The 27,172-nt window shown below is 37.5% G+C and overlaps 1 protein-coding gene across 4 annotated transcripts in view; it reads left to right on the top strand.

Annotated features, from left to right (window-relative positions):
* Positions 1-27,172, top strand: part of DIAPH2 (diaphanous related formin 2) — a 982,036-nt gene that overhangs the window by 531,025 nt on the left and 423,839 nt on the right. For all 4 annotated transcript variants that reach the window (XM_027534395.1, XM_027534394.1, XM_027534393.1 and 1 more), the window contains one exon: positions 5,980-6,109. In XM_027534395.1, the coding sequence (XP_027390196.1) occupies positions 5,980-6,109 (130 nt within the window). The remainder of the gene's footprint in view (positions 1-5,979; positions 6,110-27,172) is intronic.

Here is a 27,172-nt window from a genome sequence, read left to right as displayed (position 1 = left end):
TGGCTTAATCTTGTTTGTCTTCACAGTGTGTCTTAAATTTGTCCTTTCTTTGCCTTTTTTTTTTCATGTACTCATTATCATTTTAGATATATCAGTCCTTGACACTTTTTACAAAATTACTCTTCTACGTCATCCCCTTTCTGTATAACTTTGTGTTTTCTTGTAAATGCTAGGCTTTTGGGGCTTTGAAAGTACCATTTATTGTTTATCTCTGATCCCATTTATTGTTTGTCTCTGATCCCTAGTGTGCAGCCCGCACTGAATCATCAAATGTACTTCTACATTCATAATTGCTTTGCTTCTAACCTGTCTCCCCTTATAAATGTTTAGTGCTTCATTTCCCAAGGGGACGTTGTGACTTTGTTCTGGCATTCCCTCTCATATAACTCACAACAGATACGGTGTCCTGAAAAAGTCTGGGCTTTGTGGTCAATATCTCTATGTGTATGTATGTATGTGTGTGTGTGTGCATATGTGTACACATGCAAACAGAACAAGAGTATAGTTTAATTTAGAAGAATCTTTCTATGGCCTACACAGGTGGGAATTTGTGTGGAGAAAAATCTTCATTCAGAAACATTGATTGCCTCCCTAGGTATGTACTATGATGCTCCTAGGTACTGTGGATAATAAATATTAGTGAAACAGGGTTTCTTCCCTTGGAAGAGCTCATATTGACTGGAAGAAAGTACTGTGTTGAAATGTTTAGAGTGAAGGAACATAGCAAAGGAAGGAATAAAGTATTCCTTAGCGGGGTCTTCAGAAAGGAAGAAGTACTTGAGTACTCTTGAAATTTGAGTAGGTATTCACTTGGCAGATAGAGAAAAGAGGAGGAGAGTCTATAGAGAGCACAAGATGTACAAAAGCACAGTGGTGTGACACTATGGTATGTTCAAGCAGTTGTAATCAAACTGAAGAGAAGGATAGGTACAAGAAAGCAGCAGGGGACACATTAGAAAGGTAGGCAAGGATCAGCTGAGAAAGGGCCTTAAATGCAAAACCAAGAAGTTGGTGTGCTTTTCTAGTAGCTGAAGGGAGACTTTGCAATGGAAACTGAATGGGTTCTAATCATCCTGACAAAATTAAACATTTAAAAACTGACATTTGTGTGGTGAGGTTAAATGAACTGAAATAGTTTGGTTTAAGAGCAAAGAACACCTGAGAAAGGGAGCTTTCACTCTTGTGAGAGGTGGTTATACAGAGGATACTGCTGCTGCTGCTGCATCGCTTTAGTCTTGTCCGACTCTGTGCGACCCCATAGACGGCAGCCCACCAGGCTTCCCGTCCCTGGGATTCTCCAGGCAAGAACACTGGAGTGGGTTGCCATTTCCTTCTCCAATGCATGAAAGTGAAAAGTGGAAGTGAAGTCGCTCAGTCATGTCCGACTCTAGCGACCCCATGGACTGCAGCCTACCAGGCTCCTCCGTCCATGGGATTTTCTAGGCAAAAGTACTGGAGTGGGGTGCCATTGCCTTCTCCATACAGAGGATTAGTGACCAGTTATTTTCAGTTTCCACTGATGACAGAGCAAGAAAAAATAGGCTTAAATCTCAGGAGAAGGGAAAATTACTTATAGAAGGGGTCCTTCACAGAAATATTGAGTGTGACTGACATGGATGATTAAAATGTTGTTGGCTCAGGCACTCTGGCTGTGTGCTGCCTTCTGTGTGTTCAGACCAACTGATTTCAAAAATAAGGTGAAGACTGCAGGTTTTCAGGCTCGAATGAGAATGTTCAAAATAAATCTTTTATAAGGCAATTGGTTATTCAGATATTTTGCTATCTCCCTAACTAAAGTTTTGGAAATGTATTTGAACACATCACATATAAATAGTATCTTTCATAATATAGCACTCCTGTTTATTAGGGAAAAAAGAATGATCAGAATTTGCTAGACAAATGTGTTAATCTGTTAAAGGTATTTTGTATTCATGTACCATTTCAGAAAGTTATTAAAGATTAGGTAGTTACAGTTAGTATAAATCCAGTTATTAATCTTTATGTATAACATTTATTGGTCAGATGATTATAATTAAAATCACTATGTGGTTTATTAACTGGCACTTAATCAGTAAATATAGAGAATTGCTCTATTTTTATTGCTGTCATTCACTGATAACTCACTTTATTAAGATATTGTAAAATGTTTTTAGCTTTTTCAAATAATTCCAATTTCTGGAGCTATTTGTGATTATATTGTTTGAAAATATGTATAAGACAGAGGATTATAGGGTGGCCATTTTGTTCATCCTTTTGCATGTTACACTGAGTTAACCTGATATCAAAATGAAGTTAATTTTATTTATCAGTAAACTAACCCAAACACTTTGGAAGTGATTTTGAACATACTCAGGTTACCTTTATACTACCCCCGGAGATGTCTATAGCTAGCGAGTACACTTGGAAGAGCAAATTATTGGATAAATGCCTTTAGCCATTAGAAGTCATGAAAGTGAATGTTCTTAGTTGCCTTCTGTACTTGACATTGAACCATTCAATAGGTCCTGAGAGAGACGATGACTAATGTGTGGATGGTGTAGACACAGTAAGAGACACTGAAGCCCTGATAATACAAAGTAAATATACTTTAATATGTAAAGATGCTTTACCCTTATGTTTTGATATTATATGTTCATTTTTAAATGATTGGTCTAAGTGTCATGGACATAGAGAAAAATTTTTTAAAGACTACATATTTGTTGTTAATATTCCCTGCCAATTTGAAACCACAAGATAGACTCTTGGTGTAACGTTATTTAAAAAATAAACATTTCAATACAGATTTAGCAAGTCATCTCCCATACCAACTAAAATATTTCTCAGCTTGACAAGATAAGCGTGTGGCCATCTTTGTCCATGCCTTGAAGGCAATGTTAGAAATCTAGAAAAGTCATGCAACTCTGTTGACTACTCTTTCTGATTTCAATAAATATATTTAACTGAAATGTTATGCTTCACTTCTGAGAATTCTGAAAATTAACCACATATAAGCATGCATGTCAAAAAGGGAGTTTTTAAATCACCGACAAGGTTGCCATACAAGCACAGTGCTATTTTTCTGTTCTTGTGTTTTCCTTTCCAGTATTGGCCATGTGCATTTTTTAAAAGAAAACTGATACACTTCTACAGTGTGGTATCCTAAAAAATTGCATGGGTTTTTATTGTTGGGCCCTGTGTTTGTCTCTCTGTGTGTAAATAGTTTGTCTCCATAGATTTCATAAAATACAGATCAATTCCCCTCCTTTAGGAAGATGTGCCTTCAATTTCTTTAAGTACCTAATATTTTTCAGTTGACTTCAGTCACTTAGTCATGTCCGACTCCTTGAGACCTCATGGATAGTACCAAGCCAGGCTTCCCTGTTCATCAGCAACTCCCGGAGCCTACTCAAACTCATGTCCATTGTGTCGTTGATGCCATTCAACCATCTCATCGTCTGTCATCCCCTTCTGCTCCCACCTTCCCTCTTTCCTAGCATCAGGGTCTTTTCCAATGAGTCGGTTCTTCGCATCAGGTGGCAAAGTATTGGAGTTTCAGCTTTAGCATCAGTCCTTCCAATGAATATTCAGGACTGATTTCCTTTGGGATGGACTGGTTGGATCTCCTTGCAGTCCAAGGGACTCTCAAGTCTTCTCCAACACCACAGTTCAAAAGCATCCATTCTTTGGCGCTCAGGTTTCTTTATAGGCCAACTCTCACATCCATACATGACTACTGGAAAAAAACCATAGCTTTGACTAGATGGACTTTTGTTAGCAAAGTAATGTCTCTGCTTTTTAATATGCCGTCTATGTTGGTCATAGCTTTTCTTCCAAGGAGCAAGCGTCTTTTAATTACACGGCTACAGTCACCATCTGCAGTGATTTTGGAACCCCCAAGAATAGAGTCTCTCACGATTTCCATTGTTTCCTCATCTATTTGCAACGAAGTATTGGGACCAAATGCCATGATCTTAGTTTTCTGAATGTTGAGTTTTAAAACAACTTTTTCACTCTCCTCTTTCACTTTCATCAAGAGGCTCTTTAGTTCTTCACTTCCTGCCATAAGGGTGGTATCATCTGCATATCTGAGATTATTGATATTTCTCCCAGAAATCTTGATTCCAGCTTGTGCTTCTTCCAGCCCAGCATTTCACATGATGTACTCTGCATATAAGTTAAATAAGCAGGGTGACAATATACAGCTTTGATGTACTCCTTTCCCAATTTGGAACTAGTCTATTGTTCCATGTCTAGTTCTAACTGTTGCTTCTTGAACTGCATACAAATTTCTCAGGAGGCAGATCAGTTGTTCTGGTTTTCCCATCTCCTGAAGAATTTTCCACAGTTTGTTTTGATCCACACAGTCAAAGGCTTTGGTGTAGTCAATAAAGCAAAAGTAGATGTTTTTCTGGAACTCTCTTGCTTTTTCGTTGATCCAGTGGATGTTGGCAATTTTTATCTCTGATTCTTCTGCCTTTTATAACTCCAGCTTGAACATTTAGGAGTTAAAGTAGTTTGTAAGAAACAACAAAGAAAAGAAAATGTTTATTTCCTTATTGGTTGGAGTAGCCAGCATCCTCTGAAAGGGATGCACTTTGTGAACATATAACACTAATCTCAAGAAAAGACCTCTCTTTAGGAAAGTGAACCTCCTATTGAGTCTTCTACAGCTGCAAGCCTGACTTAAGACAAATTGCTCTTTAGGTTTTTGTTGCTTTTTGTTCTTATAGCTTATTCTTTAATTGTGTCATTTCAACTCTGTAGTACTTAAAAGTGTTTATTGCATCAGCATAATAATGCAAAATTTTAAATATTTTTACGTGCCTTGGAATTACCAGCATCATGACTCCTATGGCTGTTTGTTTTGAGCCTTAAGACTAACATTTCTTTTATGTTTTTCATATCATTGGAATCTAACAGTTATTCTAATAAACTGTAACACAAAAAGTATGGACCTGATTGAGTAAATGTGATATTTTTTTTTCCTTAGCCACTAAAATAATAAGGATTAAATTACTCTGTAATTAACTAAATATCCTCCAAGTCTTTTCACAAGCCTGTTTGTAAAGAATATTCATTTATTCTAAACAGTAATCCTTAAAGCTAAAATCCCCAAATCAGTATGGACATCAGTGGACAAACCCATCATCTAAGGATTATGGAAAGAAAACATCCAATAGAATGAGAAAACTTGATACTTCATGCCATATTTGTCCTTTGTTTCTAAGTAAATCCTTAATTTCATTTGTAGCTTAGTCTTGTATAACAGTTATATTAAAGAAAATACTTAGATTCTCATTATAGATTTTTTTTGGTCCTATATTTTGCAGTTTTCTTATCATTCTAACTTCAGCATCTCTTTTCTAGTGTCTCTGAAAAGAAGATACAATGTGTAGGCAGAGAAATAAAATTTGACATATTATCATGATTGTATGGTCAGATTCTGTTTATAAATCAGCTTAAAAAGCCTTCAGTTATTTTTTTTTTTGATGGCCCATGCAAGTAAAGGAGCATACAATGCACTTGCTCTTTTATTTTAATTTGCATAGATGATAGCTGAAGTAAATATAACCTCATAGATGCATCCAGCTTTTAAGAATATATTTATGAAATAATACAAAGACCAAAATGATGATAACAGAAACACACATTAACTTGGACTATTATTATTAATACTTAAGTGGTTGTTCTTTTCTCAGGAAAGAATAGTTCACTTTGCCATCATGATTTAGACATTTTAAGAAATACAGATGAAAGTTTATTATTATTATTATTGTTATTATTTACATTTTGTGTCACCTTTCTCTCTTTGAAAATGAGTTCATTTCAAAACCCAGCGTATTGTTACTAGAGCCCTAGTATAAACTACCCTAGACATTTTAAAAAAGTTATATTAATTATAGTGAATTGAGTTCATTCATTCATTTCACTTCTTTAAGTAGAAGTCTATATTTATATTGCTGAAAAATACTAAAAATAGTTATCATTATTCCATTTCAGATCCGAGATACTAAATCATCAGATCAAAAGACCACCCTCTTGCATTTCCTTGCTGAAATCTGTGAGGAAAATTACCAGGATATCCTGAAATTTACTGATGAACTGGAGCATGTAGAAAGTGCAAGCAAAGGTAATTGATTTATAACTGATTTGAAACTACATCCTGCCAAAATATTATACTTTAAATGGTAATCTATAAGCATTAATCATATTTTTTGTTTGGTTACTGATCTAAGAAAAGCAGGAAGATAGTTTTCCTTAGTTTGTATTTGACAACATAGTATATTTTAATAACCTGCTTTTAACTGACTTTTTTTTTTTTTTAGCAATTCTAGGTTATTGAAGCTTTTGTGTCTCTGATCAGATAGTATGTTTGTTCATTCATTTCATAAACACTTAAGTGTATATTGTTTGCAAAAGAACCATACTGTGGGGCTGTTGGTAATAACAAAATGATTGTGAGATAGTTCTTGCTAGAATGCGTTTAAAATCTAGAAGAGAAGACATGTATACAAATACTATATAAAACAGAGATGAATATGAGAAGTGCTATAAGAAAATAGACTGTAGTTTAGATGAGAGGGAAAATACTTTTGAATGGATAGTTAAGTGAAGGCATAGTGAAAGAGGCCAAAAAGGTGAAGTATGAAAATTAGGATTTTTACAGACATGGAAAAGGAGTATGCAGTCCAGACAGTCAACAGTATCAGCAAGGCACAGTCGTGGAATGTGTTAGGATAGGTGAAAACGTCACTGGGGAAGAAGAAAAATGTCTCCAGACTTTAATTTGAACTCATTAGCTTTGTTGGTTAGTGAGTATTTACTTTTGCCAGAAGTTGAAAAGTGAATGAAAGGAAGGATCAAGGAAACATTTTTTTGGAAGGTGAAACAATAGATGTGGAGTACATTTTTCCTCTTGGATCAGAAAAGTAAGCAATAAAGCTTTTATTTGAAATTGCACTATGATAATTCCACTTCTCTGGAGAAGGAAATGGCAACCCACTCCAGTATTCTTGCCTGGAAAATTCTGTGGACAGAGGAGCCTGGAGGGCTACAGTCTATAAGGTTGCAAAGAGTTGAATATGACTGAGCAGAGCAGCACAATTCCACTTCTCTATAACTCTGAGAACTTTCTGTAAGGACTGAAAAACATATGCTTCCTGAGTTTACTACAAACCATATACACTGGTTAGTGTCCTTCAAAGTAGAAAAAAAGTGTGTCTGTAAAACCCAGAATGTCATATGTATAATATTGTTCAGTAGCCAGTTGTCATCTCTAACATTCTGGTATTGTTGATCACATCCGCAATGTTTTTCTTTAATGAAATTAATGGAATTTCTTTAACTCCTTTAATTTAATGAATATTATAGTTGTTACTGTTGTCTTGTTAGAGGAGAGGAATTATAAGGCTACCTGTAATCCTTCCATTCTCAGCCAAGTATGTATTATACTCAGTTCTGTTTCCTACTTTGGGGCTTTTGGCAGATCTTTACGTAGTTTTCTTTTACAATCTAACCAACTTCTTTCTTCCTATCCATTTTAAGAGCAAAACCTCTCTGATATATTTGCTTATTTCTGCTTTCATGTATTCATGAAATGAATGTCATTGTATTCAAAAAACTGTTGCAAAAGATCTTCCTTTCTTACTGTTTGGGCTTCAGCAATCCCCTGTCAAGTTATTGTGACTAGTTCTTTTTCTTTCCCTATAAAATTTAGACTCAGAGTTTTCAACTCAAGAAGTTCTTACATACATTCCACTTACTTGCATCCTTCTTTCATTTCCTTCTAGTTTTCTTTCAGGGTGCCCAGACATACTTTCTCTTGAGCCATTTTTATTCCTTTCTAATAATGCTGTCTCTGTGTATCATGCTACATCCTGTGCCTGAGAATCTCAAGTGCCCTGTTCTCTAAGACACCTGACATTTGTCAATTCGCTGTTCAGGATACATTTCCTTATGCTTTTTAAATGTGTTACTATTGAGCCCTTATGAGAAAATACTTGTGAAATTAGACTGCAAGAAAAAAACAGAACGTGGTGCGAAATGTCAAGCCAATTTCTTCTTTGTAGTTAAATACTTTCCCTTGGTGCTTAAGTTTAGCATGTTTGTTTGCTTAATATAGATTTCAGTCCTGTTTGAATCATATTCTGTCACCTCTAATACTGTGGATATAACTAGCGTATCTATATTCACAGCCAACCAGCAAAAATAAAAATAGATCAACACTCTCTAGTAATTATTTTCTGTAATTATGGCCTATCTCCTTGTGAAATTAGTGCTTATACAAAGAAAAAAGTACCTTTCTTTGTAAACTGGAGTGGTACAGGAAAGTTGAAACTAGTTAATGATTTTTATATTATTTTTATATTTTTCATATTTAAAGAATGATTGTATGACTACTATATCTATCTTTTGTGTTTCTGTTTTCTTCCTACACCTTTGAAAATCCTCTGTTTTTCATTTTTTATTGAAGTATAGTTGATTAACAATATTATGTTAGTTTAAGGTATATGGCAAAGTGATTCAATTATATATGTGTGTATATTTTTTCAGATTACTTTCCATTATATGTTATAAGATATTGAATATAGTCCTTATGATATAAACTCTTGTTTATGTTTTGTATATATATTAGTGTATGTATGTATTCCTCCCTCTTGTAAGTTTTTTGATTATTAGAACCTAAGTACCTATTTTAATAGAATAAGTATCTCTTCTGTCTGGAATAGCAAATAAATGTATTTCAGCTCATTACTTAAGGTATATACCTCAAAGTAACTGACAGAGGGAAAAAAATTACCTTCAAGTGAAAGAAAACTAAAAGTGGGAAATATGTGGGATTCATGGAAAATGCCTTGCTTCATTGTAAAGCTAACCTTCTAAAATTTATGTGCATCTTAAACTATCAAAGGCGATGGTATAAACTTAGCATATTTTCCTAGAGCTCTGTAACTCAAAGATATTGGGGGAAACCACATCATTTTTACATAAAACAGATATATGTTATGGAGTGGAATGCAAAATTCACATGAATTTTTAAAATAAAACAGATGACTTCAAAGAAATGTCACACTTGCTGTAGATCCCTAGGGGAGCATGTTCAATCTTCTCTTTCATTAGGGGCACTTGGTTGGGAAAAGTTTATGAAGCATTGCCTAAAGAATTGGAAAGTGGTTTTGTTTTGCTTTGGTTTCACTTATTTATCTATTTACTTATTATTGCAGGCAGGGTGGAGGCAAGCAGGCAGAGTGAGGGCGGAGAGTTCCTTCTAAACAGATCATCTATCTCATCACTCTTATGAAGTTCAGAATCAAATAGTACATTGTAATTATATTACCAGGGGGATTAATAAAATAATATTTCTGTGGTCATTTTCTTCTAGGTTAAATGATAAATCTTCAGATCCTCTCCTTCATGTTTGACATACCAATGAGCCTTTAGAAAGAAAAATAAAAGCTGTTGCTATAGAGAATCTAACGCCTGTAAAATACTGAAAATATATTTGATAAATCACCATTACCTTTTCCCCAGTGACTAATTGTAAAGATTACATGTATAAAATTCTATCTAATAGACCTATAGATCTATATTGTCTAAAGCATTGCCAGTTGCTAGACCTAGTTTATAAATCCTGTATTGTTTCCCCCCAGCCCCCTCTTCCCATGGCTATCGCTGTAACTTTCAGCTTTGATGATTTTTACAGTTTGATTTAAAACCTTAGTGTTTTATAAGTCAGCTCCAGGGATTAAACCAAAAGGATTAGCAAAACTTAATTAAAACTATTCCATTCAAAAAGGGAAAATAATATTAATGTATTTGAAGGCACTATTAATCCTAAGTTTTTGTGTAAATCTGAAATGGGTTTCCTTTCAGTTAAATTAGTACCATCCTATAAGATAAAAGCAGGTTAAGTTTTCTATAAACAGTGTTAGTTTCCTGTGATTTAAATCCACTATTACAAATTTTAATGACCAACCATACCTTTTGCTGTCTGCCCTCTTTCCACGTCAGATTAGTAACGCCGATTAGCTATTTATCCATTCTGAATTCTTCAAAAGATTAATAATGATGAAAGTTTAGATTAGAGGAAATACTATAGAGGAAAAATCTATCAAATGAAGAAAAAGAAAAAAGTAAAGTCATAGAGTTTAAAAAGTTGGGGGAATGAGGGAGGAAAAAAAAATTGGAGGAAAAAAATCTTTTCAAAACTCTAGAGCTGACAGAAAGTTTAGATTTAATCTAGTCCCTGCTAAAAGAAATCCAACATGGCATTTAGTTCAAATTCATCATTTTTCAGTTGAACAAACTGAGGCCTAGAATGATGAAGGAATTGCCCACAATCACAGTCAATGAAAGTTTGCAGAAATGTTGTCCATTATTTTATCACTTACGTGTCAGTTCCACTTTAATTATTTTGTGGTCTAAAATATACAACAGAGATTCATATTTACATATTGGAAAACATGCAGAAAATCAACACTGACCAAATAAATATTTACTGGAGTATAAATGCCACTTCATCTATATCGTGGTCTGATTTCTCTAGCCCCATTTTGACAGAATTACCCTTTCCTTTCTCTGAGTTACAACAGCACTTTAGCCTTATTAGTAATACAGCATCTACCACATTTGCATTTTTTATTTCATTGTATTCTTCTCTCTGTACCTCCTAGGTTGAGTTCATAAGTGGCAAGGAATATGCCCCGTTTGTCCCAACAGATTCAGTGCTAGCACAGCAACTCAGAGAGAAGTGTATATGCTCAGAGAGAAGTAAATGTTCAATAAATTTATTACATTGAATCTTTGTGTCTCCTTTTCATACTCATACATTGCAAAATATGGCATTTTGGGAAGTTGGCAAGTTGAGAATAGCAACCTGAAAATTACTGTTTACTGTAAATACAAGAGGAGAAACAAAATAAGTTGAAATAAAGAGAACACCAGGGCTTAACAGTATTTCCTGGCCCATGTTTTACTTTTTTTCAAGGAGGAAGTTAAACTTGGAAACAATCAAGCTCTTAATGGAGAAGATCTAAACTTATGGTAGCCACCAAACTGTAAAGGTTTATGGTGAACAGTAAGGATTAACATCTATTTCTGCTTTATTGACTATGCCAAAGCCTTTGACTGTGTGGATCACAATAAACTGAGGAAAATTCTGAAAGAGATGGAATACCAGACCACCTGACCTGCCTCTTGAGAAACATATATGCAGGTCAGGAAGCAACAGTTAGAACTGGACATGGAACAACAAGAATAGAAAAGGCTGTATATTGTCACCCTGCTTATTTAACTTATATGCAGAGTATATCATGAGAAACAGTGGGCTGGAAGAAGCACGAGCTAGAATCAAGATTGCCAGGAGAAATATCAATAACCTCAGATATGCAGATGACACCACCCTTATGGCAGGAAGTGAAGGAACTAAAAAGCCTCGTGATGAAAGTGAAAGTGGAGAGTGAAAAAGTTGGCTTAAAACTCAACATTCAGAAAACTAAGATCATGGCATCTGGTCCCATAACTTCATGGGAAATAGATGGGGAAACAGTGGAAACAGTGTCAGGCTTTATTTTTGGGGCTCCAGAATCACTGCAGATGGTGATTGCAGCCATGAAATTAAAAGACACTCCTTCGAAGAAAAGTTATGACCAACCTAGATAGCATATTCAAAAGCAGAGACATTACTTTGCCAACAAAGGTCCGTCTAGTCAAGGCTATGGTTTTTCCAGTAGTCATGTATGGATGTGAGAGTTGGACTGTGAAGAAGGCTGAGCACCCAAGAATTGATGCTTTTGAACTGTGGTGTTGGAGAAGACTCCTGCGAGTCCCTTGGACTGCTAGGAAATCCAACCAGTACATTCTGAAGGAGATCAACCCTGGGATTTCTTTGGAAGGAATGATGCTAAAGCTGAAACTCCAGTACTTTGGCCACCTCATGCCAAGAGTTGACTCATTGGAAAAGACTCTGATGCTGGGAGGGATTGGGGGCAGGAGGAAAAGGGGACGACAGAGGATGGGATGGCTTGATGGCATCACCGATTCGATGGACATGAGTTTGGGTGAACTCCAGGAGTTGGTGACGGACAAGAAGGCCTGGTGTGCTGCAATTCATGGGGTCACAAAGAGTCGGACACCACTGAGCGACTGAACTGAACTGAACTGAAGGATTAAAAGTCTCCTAGTTGCAGCCAACTGTCTTAATATAATATCTAACTAACTGCTGAAACTTCTTTTATTCTAATGGTTGAAAAAAATTACTTTCATAGTGTGTACTAGATATTTTATTGAAAAATCTTTTGAGTTATGGAACAAAACCCCACTGTGTTTAATGCATTCAAGGTACAGTGGACCCAAGATGTATGAACCCATAGGATTTCCTAAGAGATTTAAACTTTCAGTTTTGCTCTCATCTTAGAAGCACAGAATGATGATAAACCAATGTTACAAAATGTCAACAGGATGGACTTTACTTAGATGTTAGTAGTCTGAGTAAAACTGATTATGCATCATACTACTGCTGCTGCTACATCATTTTAATTAAAAAGTTAAATTGTTTAGCTTTATTTGTACTTTTCCCATACCATTTCAAATAATTTTGCTGAATGAATTCTTTTGTCATATTGATAGCATAAATATCTTGTAAAAATTTAGAAGAATATTAAATTTTAAGTTTTAAGGAATCTAATCCATACATTTTCCTCTTTGATGTACTTCTTTTTCTTTACTCTCACCAAGTCACCCCAGTTTCTCTTAAACAAAGTGAATTTCTTTAAAAGAATTCAAATTTTATTAGCAGTCCAACACATGCATAGAAAATATATTTTCAACATGAATGTCTAAAGTACTTAGGACAGAAAGTCATGTTTTCTTGCTGATCAGTAATCTAATCATTACCAACCAGTGTGTTGAATTCATAACATGTAAACCATCTAATTCATTTTCATTTCTAGAGAAACTATGTTAAAAACATTATCTTCAGGGAACAGTGAAAGGAAGCAGAGACCATGGTCATTTGTACTTGAGTTAAATGCTTCAATATAAGTCAACATTTTTTTATAGACCTATAGGCATTTGTCAGGGTACTTTAGCTTCTGGAACCCAGAATCTCTGCTGGAGAAATGTATGCATAGCTCATCTGCCTCATACCCACATTCTTGCCCAGCCTGTCTCAGCACCTGCATACTTGCATGCTCAGTCACGTCAGTCATGTCCAGCTCTGTGCTTCCCCATGGACTGAAGCCCGCCAGGCTCCTCTGTCCATGGAATTCTCCAGGCAAGAATACTGGAGTGGGTTGCCATTCCCTCCTCCAGGGGATCTTCCTGACCCAGGGATCAAACCCAGATCTCTTAGGTCTCCTGCATTGGCAGGCAGGTTCTTTACCACTAGAGCCTCCTGGGAACCCTATTTTTCCTAACAGAAAGTTATCCCTCTTCTCTTAGCCCTTCTGAACATAGGTATGAAGACTTCCCCAATTGTTTTGGCTTTCAGGGGTCTCTCACTTCCCCTCTTCTTAGTTAGGTCCTTGATCCTATACTCTTTGCATTACAGTATCCTAAACTCTTTTGCATAATGGCTGTATCCTGGTGTGATGCTTCCTGAAATAATGTATGTATGTTATCATAAGTCTGCTTTTTCAAGGGAGATGCTAACACCCTATTGGCATAGTAAATTCAGCTCAGTGAGTGATTTTGAAACCTCCACCTGATCTTAGCTATCTTTATTTAACCCCAGTGAAACTTTCTGGGTACTTAAAATAACTAGAATATATGTGCAGATGTTTAATTCAACTTTACACATTAGTCGCAGTACTCAAAAAATTTTTTAAAAGTAGCTATTTAAGGCAAAACTAATCTACAGTGTTAGAAATCATTGTAAATTGTTATTTTGGGGGTGGGTTATTGTCTGGAAGGGAACACATGAGGGCCCTTGGGGTGCTGGTCACATTCTGTTTCTTGATCTGGATCCTGGTGACATGGGTGTTTTCAGTTTGTGAAAATGCATTCAACAGGTCATCTGTGTGCAGCATGGATGTATGTTTCAACAAGGCATTTTTTAAAAGCCAGTCATTTGTATTTTTAAAATGTGTAATGAGTGATGAAAAGTGAGAAAAATATTACATGTTAATTCAAAAGGTCCTCATGTTTTTACCTGTGCTTAATGATCCCATGCATTGTGTAAATAACTGCTTTCAGAGTTGATCTGATGGTATTGTAAATAATTACTGTTTTTCGGCAAGTTGTATGTCACTTAAGGATTTTATCAAAATGTCTTTTAGTCTGAGAGTGAGTGGATAGGCTCTAGTATTACAAAGAAAAAAATCAAGCATGTTTTATAACATGTAAACATTCAGGGTGATCTTTTCCATAGCTGTTGTCAGTATTATGCTGTCTAGTATATCATTGAATCTTAACGTGTCCTGAGCACATCCTGAGTTATAATTTTCACCAAGATCCTGTCATTGCTGTCATTGTTATCATTGTGTCTTTGCTTCAATGTCAGGAAAGAGGACATGTGGGAATATTGCTCATTTTAATCTCATTGCAGATTCAAGCTTGCTAGTTGAAAAGTGAATATTCATACAGCAAATATTATAATGTGATTGACTCCTGAAGTAAAATACAGGGACATATTTGATTGATGTTAAGGATTGATGTTAATTAGTAATGTCAAGATAGAGAGGGAGAATAAGAGAAGAGGAAAGAATGAAAGAAATGAAGAAAAAACCAGTTTTCTGTAGCCACAACAGAGTCATAGGAAGAGGCAGCTCCTGTCCTGATTGGAGATTCCCTTGTACCACTAGGGATTCTGGTAAGCAATGTGGTTACTGTCATTGCAGTTTTTACCACTACCAGTTCTTCTGATGGATTCATCAGTAAGGATTAACCTGGTTTAGGAATGCGAGGGCTGGGGATTTGGGAAGAGTAAAGAACAATGTCAGATCTACCTAATAAGTTGCCTCGATTTTCCACTTTTTACATATTTCAAAATGGCTTGAACACAGGGACTACACAGCTGGTATGATTTCTTGAACTGAACTGGGTCTTTTTCTGGAGTTTGGACTCTGAAAGTTGATGCAGTAAATTATAGTAAATAGCAAACATAATATTTTCTTATTCTAATTTTATATGATCCAAACTCCTTTAGAGTATTTCCATGTTAAACAATCAGAATGGAGCTGGCATTTTTATTAGCAGATGCATTGAGAGAGGAAAAAATCTCTGACTCCTAACAGGAGCTATTAATAATAGCTCTGTGGCAAATAATTCTGGTACAGTCATATCTGAAAGAAACACATGCTGGAAATACTGTGGCCAAGGACGAGAATCATAACATACATTTTTTTTTAATTTCAACTTTGTTACTATCTACTCAGTGAATCATAGTTTTGCCATTTAACCTCTCAGTTCCTGTTTCCTTGTTGTACAATAATATTTCTTAATTTGAAAAATAGAGATGGTCATATTTATCCCTCAGGTGATTATGATAATAACTAGGTATTCTATATGGACATGCAGTAAGAGAAAAGTGCTATATATAAACAGTGATTTATTTATTATTCAAGCTTTCCAGGTGATTTTGATCAGGTATTTTATGTTTGTTCAGTCCCATTTTTAAAATGAAGGTCAAAATTCACTTATTAAACATAAAGCACTCTGAAATAATGTATTAATATTATGTCATTAATTTTATATTCTTTACATGTTCTTTTACTTTTTTCTATCTTGTAGTCTTTTACAAATTACTCTAAAAACATGATGGAATAATCATTTTTCCACATTTGAGTGTTGATCACAAAATTTTCAATATTATATTTTTGATTTGATATCTTTGTCCTTAGTATGTGTAAACATGGAAGACAAGAAAGAGCAGGTAGTTTTATTGAATATTCTAAATAGTTAAAATACTTCTATATCCCTTGTTCTTTTCATTGTTAGACACCTGAGGGTAAAATAAAAAACATAGTTGAAAAAGATATAACATTTTTATTTGTAAGGTAAACCAAGAAAGCAATATAAACCTTGACATACTGTGTATTTTAATGGGAACATTAATTAATTAGCCTTTGACTATGTGGATCACAACAAACCGTGGAAAATTCTGAAAGAGATGGGAATACCAGACCACCTGACCTGCATCCTGAGAAATCTGTGTGCAGGTCAGGAAGCAACAGTTAGAACTGGACATGGAACAACAGACTGGTTCCAAATAGGAAAAGGAGTTGGTCAAAGCTGTATATTGTCACCCTGCTTATTTAACTTATATGCAGAGTACATCATGAGAAATGCTGGACTGGAAGAAGCACAAGCTGAAATCGAGATTGCTGGGAGAAATATCAATAACCTCAGATATGCAGATGACACCACCAGTAGTCATGTATGGATGTGAGAGTTGGACTGTGAAGAAAGCTGAGTGCCGAAGAATTGATGCTTTTGAACTGTGGTGTTGGAGAAGACTGTTGAGAGTCCCTTGGACTGCAAGGAGATCTAACCAGTCCATTCTAAAAGAGATCAGTCCTGGGTGTTCTTTGGAAGGAATGATGCTAAAGCTGAAACTCCAATACTTTGGCCACCTGATGCAAAGAGCTGACTCATTGGAAAAGACCCTGATGCTGGGAAAGATTGAGGGCAGGAGGAGACGGGGACGACAGAGGATGAGATGGTTGGATGGCATCACCGACTCAATGGACTTGGGTTTGGGTAGACTCTGGGTGTTGGTGATGGACAGGGAGGCCTGGCTTGCTGCGTTTCATGGTGTCACAAAGAGTTGGACATGACTGAGTGACTGAACTGAACTGAACTTAACCAGAACAAAACTAACTAAAGCACAAACTGGAAAACAAAACTAAAGCAAGGTGCCAATTGGGAAATAAAACAATGAAAATAAAACTAACAGATATGTTGAGAAGAAAGGAGAGAAAGAAAAGAAAGAATTGATATGCAAAGTTAAATAGAGGTAGATAAATAGGATTCATATACATTAAAGATTAACTGCAAGGGGAAAAGAACAGTAGGAAAAACAAACAAAGAAATAAATATAGAAAACATAATAATAGGTTTAAAAATTTAAATGTGAAATTTTGAAAAAAGAGAAAAGGAAAAAAAGGAAAACTCCACAGAACTGCAAAAGCCCAACAAAGAGGCAGGGGTTTATAACAACCATAAAAAATGTGACTGAGAAAAAAAAGCTCAAAAGCTTAATTGGATTTCATAGTACCAATAAAATGGTCAACTACAACAGAGGGGGAGAAAAAAGGGGGGAAAAAGAGAAAAAAAATCCAAAAGAATCTACAGAACATGTCAAAAAGAAGAACAATAAACATTTTTCTTGAGTCACTTTCCCTCCCTGAGAGTCACAGTCCACCTTACCTCCATAGAATGCCCTCCAGCACTATGCTATTCTTTGGACCTGCTGTGGGGGCAGCTCAGATTTTAGTCTGGGCCTACACCTGTGTGTTTTTGCCTCCAATATCCACAGCTACCAGAACTGGTGCATTTTCTTTTGTGAGAGCTTTCAGTGACCTTTTATATATTCCATAGACCAGAGTCTGCCTAGTTGATCAGGTGGATTTAATCTGCAGCTTGTACAGCTGGTGGAAAGGTTTTGAGTCTTCTTCCTTAGCCACACTGCACCTGGGTTTCAATTGTGGTTTTATTTCCACCTCTACATGTGGGTCGTCCACTGGGATTTGCTCCTGAGGTTGCCCTGGAGGACTTGGGTTTGTCCCTGTGAGGGCCAGGTGTGGAGGTGGTGCAGCTGCTTGGGTCTCAGGGGTTCTGGCAGCACCATGTACTCAGGGAAGTTGGTGGCTAAGGCAGCAGGAAATAAAAGTACTCTAGAAGGGTATGGCAACCAGTATTGGCCAATATGGTCCAGTATTCTTGCCTGGAGAACCCCCCTCCCTGACAGAGAAGCCTGGTGGGCCATAGTCTACAGGGTCACAAAGAGTTGGACACTACCAAAGGGACCCTGCGTGCCTAGACACAGGACTTTTTTTGCCTGTGGCATCTCTGCCCCAGTGAGAGTTGAGTATGAAGGTGGCACAGCTGCTTGGCTTGTGGGGACCCTGGTGGCACCAAATGTACAGGGATATGGACTGGCTCCACCGCAGTAGTTATCACCATATTAGAGTCTGTTTTCGAGCTTCTTGTAGCTGGTGATCAGAATGCCTCTTTGGCCAGTCTTTCTCTGTAGTTCCACCCATTCAGGCACTTAGAGGGTTCCCTTGCCTGGAGTCCTTCTCTGTTTTTCGGTGTGTCGGGCACTTAAAGGGGCACCCTGGGTGGGGTCCTACTCTGTAGTTCAGTTAGTGAGGCATTTGATGGGCCAGCCTCTCTATTGTTCAGCTGCTGATGCTGGCGCCTAGGGAGAGAGAGGCTATGGTGATGGCTCCACCCCTTATGTGTGACTCAGCAGTATCACCTTGCTTCCGTGGTTGCCTGGCTTTCCTCCACAGGCATTTCCCACTACAGTCTCCTCCCTCACATCCCCTCAATCGGTCTCTCCGCCGTCAACATCAGCCCTTGTCCTGGGATTGCTCCACAATCCCTACACTCCAGCTCCCAGCTGTTGTGCTTTCCAGGGGACCAGTGTTCCTGTCCAGGTATGTATGGCTGAGGCAAGTACTGTCTGATTCTTATTCCATTTAGGCTGCCACTGATCAGTGGTTTCACTCTCAGCCTTAGGTGTTTCTCCTCTGACTCAGACAGCTGCCCTGATGTGGGGATTGGGGCCTTGCTTCAGTTCTCCCACCAACCAAGGGCAGGTCCGGTCCTGCCAACAGTGCTGTTTTTCCTCCTAGTTCCTTTGTCCTACCGAGTTTTGCATGGTTCTATATATTCTTTTCTACTGGTTGGGTGCTCCTGTCTGCTCTTGTTGTGGCCACACGTTCCGGGAAACAAGCTCACTCAGAAGGACAATGCAGATGGTGGAGTGCAGTTTATTACACAGGCAGGCCCAAGGCAGAGTCTCCTCTTAGCCAAGGACCCCGACCAGTTTTTGTGAAAACCTTATGTACCCTAAGTGTATAAGGTTCCCTGAAACTAGTCTGAACAAAGGAAAAAGAAAGATACAATCAAACTTAACCCGTGATTCATATGCCTTAAGCCTAGGTTAACAGTGGAAAATTATCAATAGGCCTGTGGTCATACCCCAGTGAGCATAATATAATGTGTGATTCTATTCAGTTACACAGGTAACTTTAGGGTATTCTTTTAGGCAATGGAGAGCCCTGGGCTCTTCCTTCCAGGGGCCTGGTTTTCTGGTTGGTATGTCATTTCCATAGATACTGGGCCTATAGCTCAAAGTCCATAGTCCAGCCCAGGATGGAGTCCTGCTTTCAAGACAGAGCCTGTTCTGTTTCCTCCTTCACTGTCAGTGGTGTTCTGCATGCACTTCTTTGTCTTAAGGTGTATTCCTGATGTATCCATGGAGAGAGATGTACTCCATGTCCACCTACTCCTCCGCCATCTTGTTCTCTGAATTTCACTGACATATTCTTAACAGTTTCAACAATTAGTTCACTGGGACAAGTCCAAAAGTGAAATACTCTGATGATGGTAAATTTGGAAACCATGTCATACAGAGAGAGAACATAAGAAGACTTGCTCCCATAGTAATAGTTGGAAAGGTTTCTAGGGAATAGGGGATGTGTCAAGCAGCAGACTGTAGCCGAAAAGAGGACAGGAAGTGGTCCCATCGATAGAAGAGATGTGGATGGAATCCAAAGCTGTTGTTTGTATTTATAGCAATTTTTAAATCAGAAATTAACTTTCACTGAATTATAGGTCACATAACTTTTATTATACCATATATCTTATAGGTGCAAATATAAACTTTATATGAAGTCTAGAGGGCTTCCCAGATGGGAAGAATCTGCCTGCCAGTCAGGAGATGCAGGAGACTTGGGTTTGATCCCTGGGTCAGGAAGATCCCCTGGATGAAGAAATGGCAACCCATTCCAGTATTCTTGCCAGGAAAACCCCTTGGACAGAGGAGCCTGGCAGACAACAGTCCATGGGTTCACAAACTGAGCAACTATACACATGCATTCTAAAATCCAATCCCAGATTAAATCCAGTCCAGACCCATTTAAATATGTATACATATATATATATGCTTGTGTTGTAGGTGAGGAACTTTTGTTCCTGTTATACTGATGGCTTATGGAATACATGGTTTAAAATAGATTTCTGGAATTTAAAAATATTTTTAAATTGATTTGGAGAGGATTCAAATTTCTGAATACAAAAATTATTTTTTTTTCTTTCTTCTCGTGGAGATACTTGATCTCTATAGATTTCTAGTTTGTTTACTATCTTGAGGAATGTGACATATACACACTGCTGTATTTAAAATGGATAACCAACAAAGACCTACTGTATAGCACAGGGAACTCTGCTCAGTGTTATGTGGTAGCCTGGATAGGAGGGGTGTTTGAGGGAGAATGGATACAGGTATGCATATGGCTAAAGCCCTTTATTGTGCATCTGAAGCTGATGACAGAGGATGAGATGGTTGGATGGCATCACCGACTCAATGGACGTGAGTTTGAGTAAACTCTGGGAGTTGGTGATGGACAGGGAGGCCTGGCATGCTCCAGTCTATGGGGTCGCAAAGAGTCGGACACAACTGAGCGACTGAACTGAACTGAAGCTATCACAACATTGTTAATTGGCTACACTCCAATATAAAATAAAACTTCAAAAAAATTATTTTCCGAAGCTTCTGTTGTGATTTCCAGCAAAAGGGACTGTGGAGATGATGTTTTAAGTGATGTCAGTTTTACTTAGGAACTCAGTTGACAGTCAGGAATAGTTTCTCAGGTTAGATTTTCAAAAGGCCAAATAACTTGAATATTATTACCGCTCACAGAAACATCTGCATCTCTCACCTTCTTTTTCAAACTTTGTTTTTACTAAAACATTAGTAAGAGAAAATATTCTTTTCCTTTTTATATAGCCTCTATTTCCCAGTAAGAATGCATTGTCTGAAAAGTCACAGTAAATATAAAGCTTTTTTAAAAGTATTATTTTAGATGATGAGAAGAGAGTTCAAACAAAGAGTTTAATAGATATACCTGATGGGGACTTTTTTTCTTTTTATTACATATGCATATACTTACCATACTGCTCTTTAACAATCAAAATCCATTGTGGTTTGAAGATGCAGTCCTCTAGTTTAGAAAGTCTCCTAAAAATTCCCACTCCAGACTGTGTGCTCCAGGTGAACTGAATTACCTTCTATTCACTGTTCACAATTGCACTTTTTTCCTCTTGTTTATTTGATATTCTCTCCATCTAGATTTCTTTGAAAATCTAAATCTCATACATCATTTTGAAGTGAAGTGAAGTGAAGTCGCTCAGTCCTGTACGACTCTTTGTGACCCCATGGACTGTAGCCTACCAGGCTCCTCTGTCCATCTATCATTTTAGGTTCAGGTAAATTGCCATCTCCTCCAAGTAGGCCTCCCTGAGTACCACAACTAAAAGGATAGTCTCTTCCATTTAACTTTATTTCTGTATCACAAAAGACGACCTCATGCTGGAACACAGTTGTAACTGTGTAAGATCTTGAGTTGCTCTGATACACTATTAAAATGCATGATGTATACAGTAGATAATCCACAAGTATACGTTTTCCCTATGAAAATCTTTATCATTTTAGATTTATATTTATGTACCTTTTTGACAACCATAAGAGTTTTGGATTAAGTATTTGCAAATGCTAAGTGAATTGGACATGACTGAGTGACTTCCCTTTCACTTTTCACTTTCATGCACTGGAAAAGGAAATGGCAACCCACTCCAGTGTTCTTGCCTGGAGAATCCCAGGGACAGGGGAGCCTGGTGGGCTGCCATCTATGGGGTCACATAGAGTCAGACACAACTGAAGTGACTTAGCAGCGGCAGCATATATTAAGCATTTATTATATGGCACATTATAGGTTGTTCATATGTATTCTCTCCTTTATAGTTTACACACATTCTATAAGGTAAGATACTGTTATTTTCCCCATTTTACTAATGAAGAAAGGGGAACTTGGGGAGACTTGCATAAGTTCCCACAAAGAGTCACAGAATATAAAGTTTTGAAATGGAGTCTTAGGACCCAGAAAAGAAAATGAGAGAAATTATACCCTGGTTTTAGGATTGTCTTCCATGTATGTTAGGAAGGCGGTCACTACTGTAAGAAATATTGATGCATACACTTTATAGGATTTTGTTATTGAAAACAGCTCCTAACCAATGGAAGGAGGTTAGATTCATCTGTCTCTAGTGGTCTTAAATGTTAATGGGAAAAAACACTTTATAAAAGCTTTAATCTATCTCTAGTGGTCTTAAATGTTAATGGGAAAAACACTTTATAAAAGCTTTCATACAATCATTTAATTCCTTTATGCCTTTAAAGCTGTTTTCCTCAGTTCAGTTCAGTTCAGTCGGTCAGTCATGTCCGACTCTTTGCAACCCCATGAATTGCAGCACACCAGGCCTCCCTGTCCATCACCAACTCCTGGAGTTCACCCAAACCCATGTCCATCGAGTTGGTGATGCCATCCAGCCACCTCATTCTCTGTCGTCCCCTTCTCCTCCTGCCCCCAATCCCTCCCAGCATCAGAGTCTTTTCCAATGAGTCAACTCTTCACATGAGGTGGCCAAAGTACTGGAGTTTCAGCTTTAGCATCATTCCTTCCAAAGAAATGCCAGGGCTGATCTCCTCCAGAATGGACTGGTTGGATCTCCTTGCAGTCCAAGGGACTCTCAAGAGTCTTCTCCAACACCACAGTTCAAAAACATCAATTCTTCGGCACTCATCTTTCTTCACAGTCCAAATCTCACATCCATACATGACCACTGGCAAAACCATAGCCTTGACTAGACGGACCTTTGTTGGCAAAGTAATGTCTCTGCTTTTGAATATGTTATCTAGATTGGTCATAACTTTCCTTCCAAGGAGTAAGCGTCTTTTAATTTCATGGCTGCAGTCTCCATCTGCAGTGATTTTGGAGCCCCCAAAAATAAAGTCTGAGGCTGTTTCCACTGTTTCCCCATCTATTTCCCGTGAAGTGATAGAACCAAATGCCATGGTCTTAGTTTTCTGAATGTTAGCTTTAAGCCAACTTTTTCACTCTCCTCTTGCTGTTTTCCTAGACAATAATAAAATTTTAAATAATAAATTACCCCAAAGTGGGAATCTTGAGAAACCCAATTCCTGGAGTTAAGCTTCAAAGAGTAGGTATGTGTTTAAAATGCACATAAACTACGCATAATTGATTTCAGTGTTGTTGTAATTATTTTTGACTGATCCTGCCTTCTAAGTTCCAAATTAGAACAACCTCTTAAAGCGTTTTTTAAGGTGAAAAACCTGAACCAGTTTGACCTGACATGAACAGGCAACATTTTAGAGCTGTTTCTCCCTCGCTGCCCCCCCTCCCCCTGCTTCCCCCTTCCCTGGCTTTCTTTAGAGACTGGTGACTTAGAGGGGACTCCATCAGTCAGAATACACTGTTATACTAGCATGCATTTATGAAAAGGAGGGAAGGAAGGAGGGAGGGAAGAAAATAATTTCTTTTGAATATTCTGAAGGACATATCTAACCAGATTATGGTAACCCATTATCCCAGCTTTTGGCCACTTGGATGAAAGAATGTTGTTAATACCCACAATCCTACTGCTGCTCAAGATAGTCATGTGCATACATTGCATTATGAATCTATTTCCATTTGATTAAAAACAAGTTATAACAAGTTTAAGACTTCCATTTCACTGCCACCTTTTATATCATTATGATCTCAGAAGGTACTATTAGAGAAAAGAATCATTTACATTTCCTTGAACAAAAGATCTTGTTCTAGTCTTCCACTATTTAATAGGCTGTCATTTGCTATTGACATTTAAGTAATGTCACAATGGTTGGTGCCATAGCTCTATACTGATTGGCACTATAGGAAAATATAAAGTGTTATTTGACCAGTGAAAACAAAAGGGGAGAAAAATATATACAAATCTCTTCTGAGCCCTACTTTTAAGAAATAAAGCAAATAACTGAAATTTTTTCAAAGGGACTGCATTATTTCATTCTCTGTTAGTGAAATACCTTGACTGCCTTCTTCACTCTGCTGGCAGTCAGAACAGCGTTATGCTGGGCCCTGAATGGCAAACAGTATTATTTGTAACACTGACGTCGGCCTGCGTGATGATTATTTGTATGAAATTAATGGTTGAGTTAGAATCACTGCCTTTTTTAACTTTTTCCCCACTTTGGTCATTTCTACAGTTGATTTTCACCAAAATAGCTGACAACAGCCTATGATTCATTCTTCCAGATGCTGTTTGCTCTGATAAATTCATTTTAAGCATTTGGCAAGACTGCAAAGATTAGTGGCAGCTTAACAGAAACATTTTTACAGACAAATCATGTTTGAAAAGTCAGGTATTTTCCAGGTATATGATGACCTTACAAATTAAATGACAACTTATCTTCTTTGGTATTTATTTGTGACTCATTCATCTACTTTATAGAACAATTGGTGGCATTGTATTTCACAGATGTTTTCAGAAGATGTCACGAAATAGAGTGCTTACAAGTTTCTGTATATTGTTATGTGACTTTATTAATTTTTTGTGTCCCAATAAAGTGACAGGGTACAATTGTGAAGATCTGGGTTAGAAAGTAACCCTAAACATGAGAGGTTCTTTCTCTAGCTATTTCTAAAATTCAACATCAACAAAGGTCTTTTCTTACTCATAACCCATGGTTCTTAAGAATGGCTGTCAAGTGCCTTAGTTTCAGGTAACATGCACCCTTGACAACTTCTTTATTGTTTTTTTTTTTTTTTTTAGCCATTCCTTTTCTCAGAGTTCTCTCTCATTCTTTTTCCTCCTTTATCTTTAGTCTTTTTCTTCCACCCTCCTTTATCTTATATATATTATACTCTAGAAATGTCTTTGTCATGATTATTGTGTTAAATTCGGTTGGTTGAATACAAGTGAATTTAGCTTCTGTTGTTGTTGTTCAGTTCCCAAGTCATGTCTGACTGTTTGTGACCCCATGGACTGCAGCACGCCAGGCTTCTCTGTCCATCAAAAACTCCTGAAGCTTGCTCAAACTCATGTCCAGCGAGTCGGTGATGCCGCCCAACCATCTCATCCTCTGTTGTCCCCTCCTCCTCCTGCATTCAATCTTTCTCAGCATCAGGCTCTTTTCCAATGAGTTAATTCTTCACATCAGGTGGCCAAAGTACTGGAGCTTCAGCTTCAGCATCAGACCTTCCAATGAGTATTCAGGGCTGATTTTCTTAGGAAATAAACTGTTTTGATCTCCTTACAGTCCAGGGAACTCTCAAGAATCTTCTCCAATACAACAGCTCAAAAGCATCAATTCTTCAGTGATCAGCCTTGTTTATGGTCCAGCTCTTATACATGACTACCAGAAAACCATAGTTTTGACTTTTTGGGGCCTTTGTCAGCAAAGTGATGTCTCAGCTTTTTAAAACATTGTCTAGGTTTGACATAGCTATTCTTCCAAGGAACAAGCATCTACTACTAATTTTGTGGCTGTAGGCCCTGTCCATATTGATTTTAGAACCCAAGAAAATGAAATCTGACACTGTTTCCACATTTTCCCCATCTGTTTGCCATGAAGTAATAGGACCAGATTCATGATCTAGAATTTAGATTCTGGATTCCATCAGTTCCTTGATATTAAGAGCAGTGCCAAATCTAGCTACCTTTATAGACTTTGAGAAGTTTGCAAAGCTGGGTGTGATACTGTCTTTTGAAATACGGTGTCTTATGCTGTTAGTTCTGGAACAGGCTTCAGATGTTCTGTACAATCTTATTTTACAAATGAGAAACCTGAGGCCTTAGAGTTTCAACATCTTGTCAATTATCAGCTAGTGATTAAGTGCTTGGGTAGGATTAGAACCTAGGCCTCATGACATTCCAGTGTTCTGTTCACTTGGTAATATTCTCTTCCAACTGGCTTGACTTTGTATGTTTGAATATCTTTATACTTTGCTGGCTTCAGGTTCCTCACCAAACTTACTGATTGCTTGACTTCAGAATTCATGCTCAGAATAGAACACTGATACGAAAGTCTTCAGTTTTGCCCCATTTCTATTTCCTGTTTTCCTCCTTTTCTTTTATCCTTCTGCTCTATGAAATCTTCCTTTCTTCCTCATTACTGCATTTCAGAAACTATAAAACTGTACAAGCAACTCCTGCAGCTCAATTCCAAAAAAATAAGCCACCCAATCAAAAAAATGGGCCAAAGAACTAAACAGACATTTCTCCAAAGAAGACATACAGATGGCTAACAAACACATGAAAAGATGCTAGACATCACTCATTATCAGAGAAATGCAAATCAAAACCACGATGAGGTACCATCTCATGCTGGTCAGAATGGCTGCTATCAAAAAGTCTGCTGCTGCTGCTATTGCTAAGTTGCTTCAGTTGTGTGTGACTCTGTATGTCCCCATAGACAGCAGCCCACCAGGCTCCCCTGTCCCTGGGATTTTCCAGGCAAGAATTTTGGAGTGGGTTGCCATTTCCTTCTCCAATGCATGAAAGTGAAAAGTGAAAGTGAAGTTGCTCAGTCATGTCTGACTCTTGGCAACCCCATGGACCACAGCCTACCAGGTTCCTCCATACATGGGATTTTCCAGGCAAGAGTATTGGAGTGGGGTGCCATTGCCTTCTCCAATCAAAAAGTCTACAAACAATAAATTCTATAAAGAGTGGAGAAAGGGAACCCTCTTACACTGTTGGTGGGAATGCAAACTAATACAGCCACTGTGGAGAACAGTGAGGAGATTCCTTAAAAAACTGGAAATAGAACTCCCATATGACCCAGCAATCCCACTGCTAGGCAAACACACTGAGGAAACCAGAACTGAAAGAGACACATGTACCCCAGTGTTCATCGCAGCAATGTTTACAATAGCCAGGATATGGAACCAACCTAGATGTCCATTGGCAGACAAATGGATAAGAAAGCTATGGTACATATCCACAATGGAATATTACTCAGCTATTTAAAAAAGTGCATTTGAATCATTTCTAATGAGGTGGTTGAAACTGGAGCCTATCATACAGAGTGAAGTAAGTCAGAAAGAAAAACACCAATACAGTATATTAATGCATATATATGGAATTTAGAGAGATGGCAACAATGACCCTGTATGCGAGACAG

Source organism: Bos indicus x Bos taurus, chromosome X, assembly GCF_003369695.1.
Source record: "Bos indicus x Bos taurus breed Angus x Brahman F1 hybrid chromosome X, Bos_hybrid_MaternalHap_v2.0, whole genome shotgun sequence".
In the NCBI taxonomy this organism is placed as follows: domain Eukaryota; kingdom Metazoa; phylum Chordata; class Mammalia; order Artiodactyla; family Bovidae; genus Bos; species Bos indicus x Bos taurus.
Note: the sequence above shows the minus strand (reverse complement) of the source record. Positions and strands in the feature narration are given on the sequence as shown.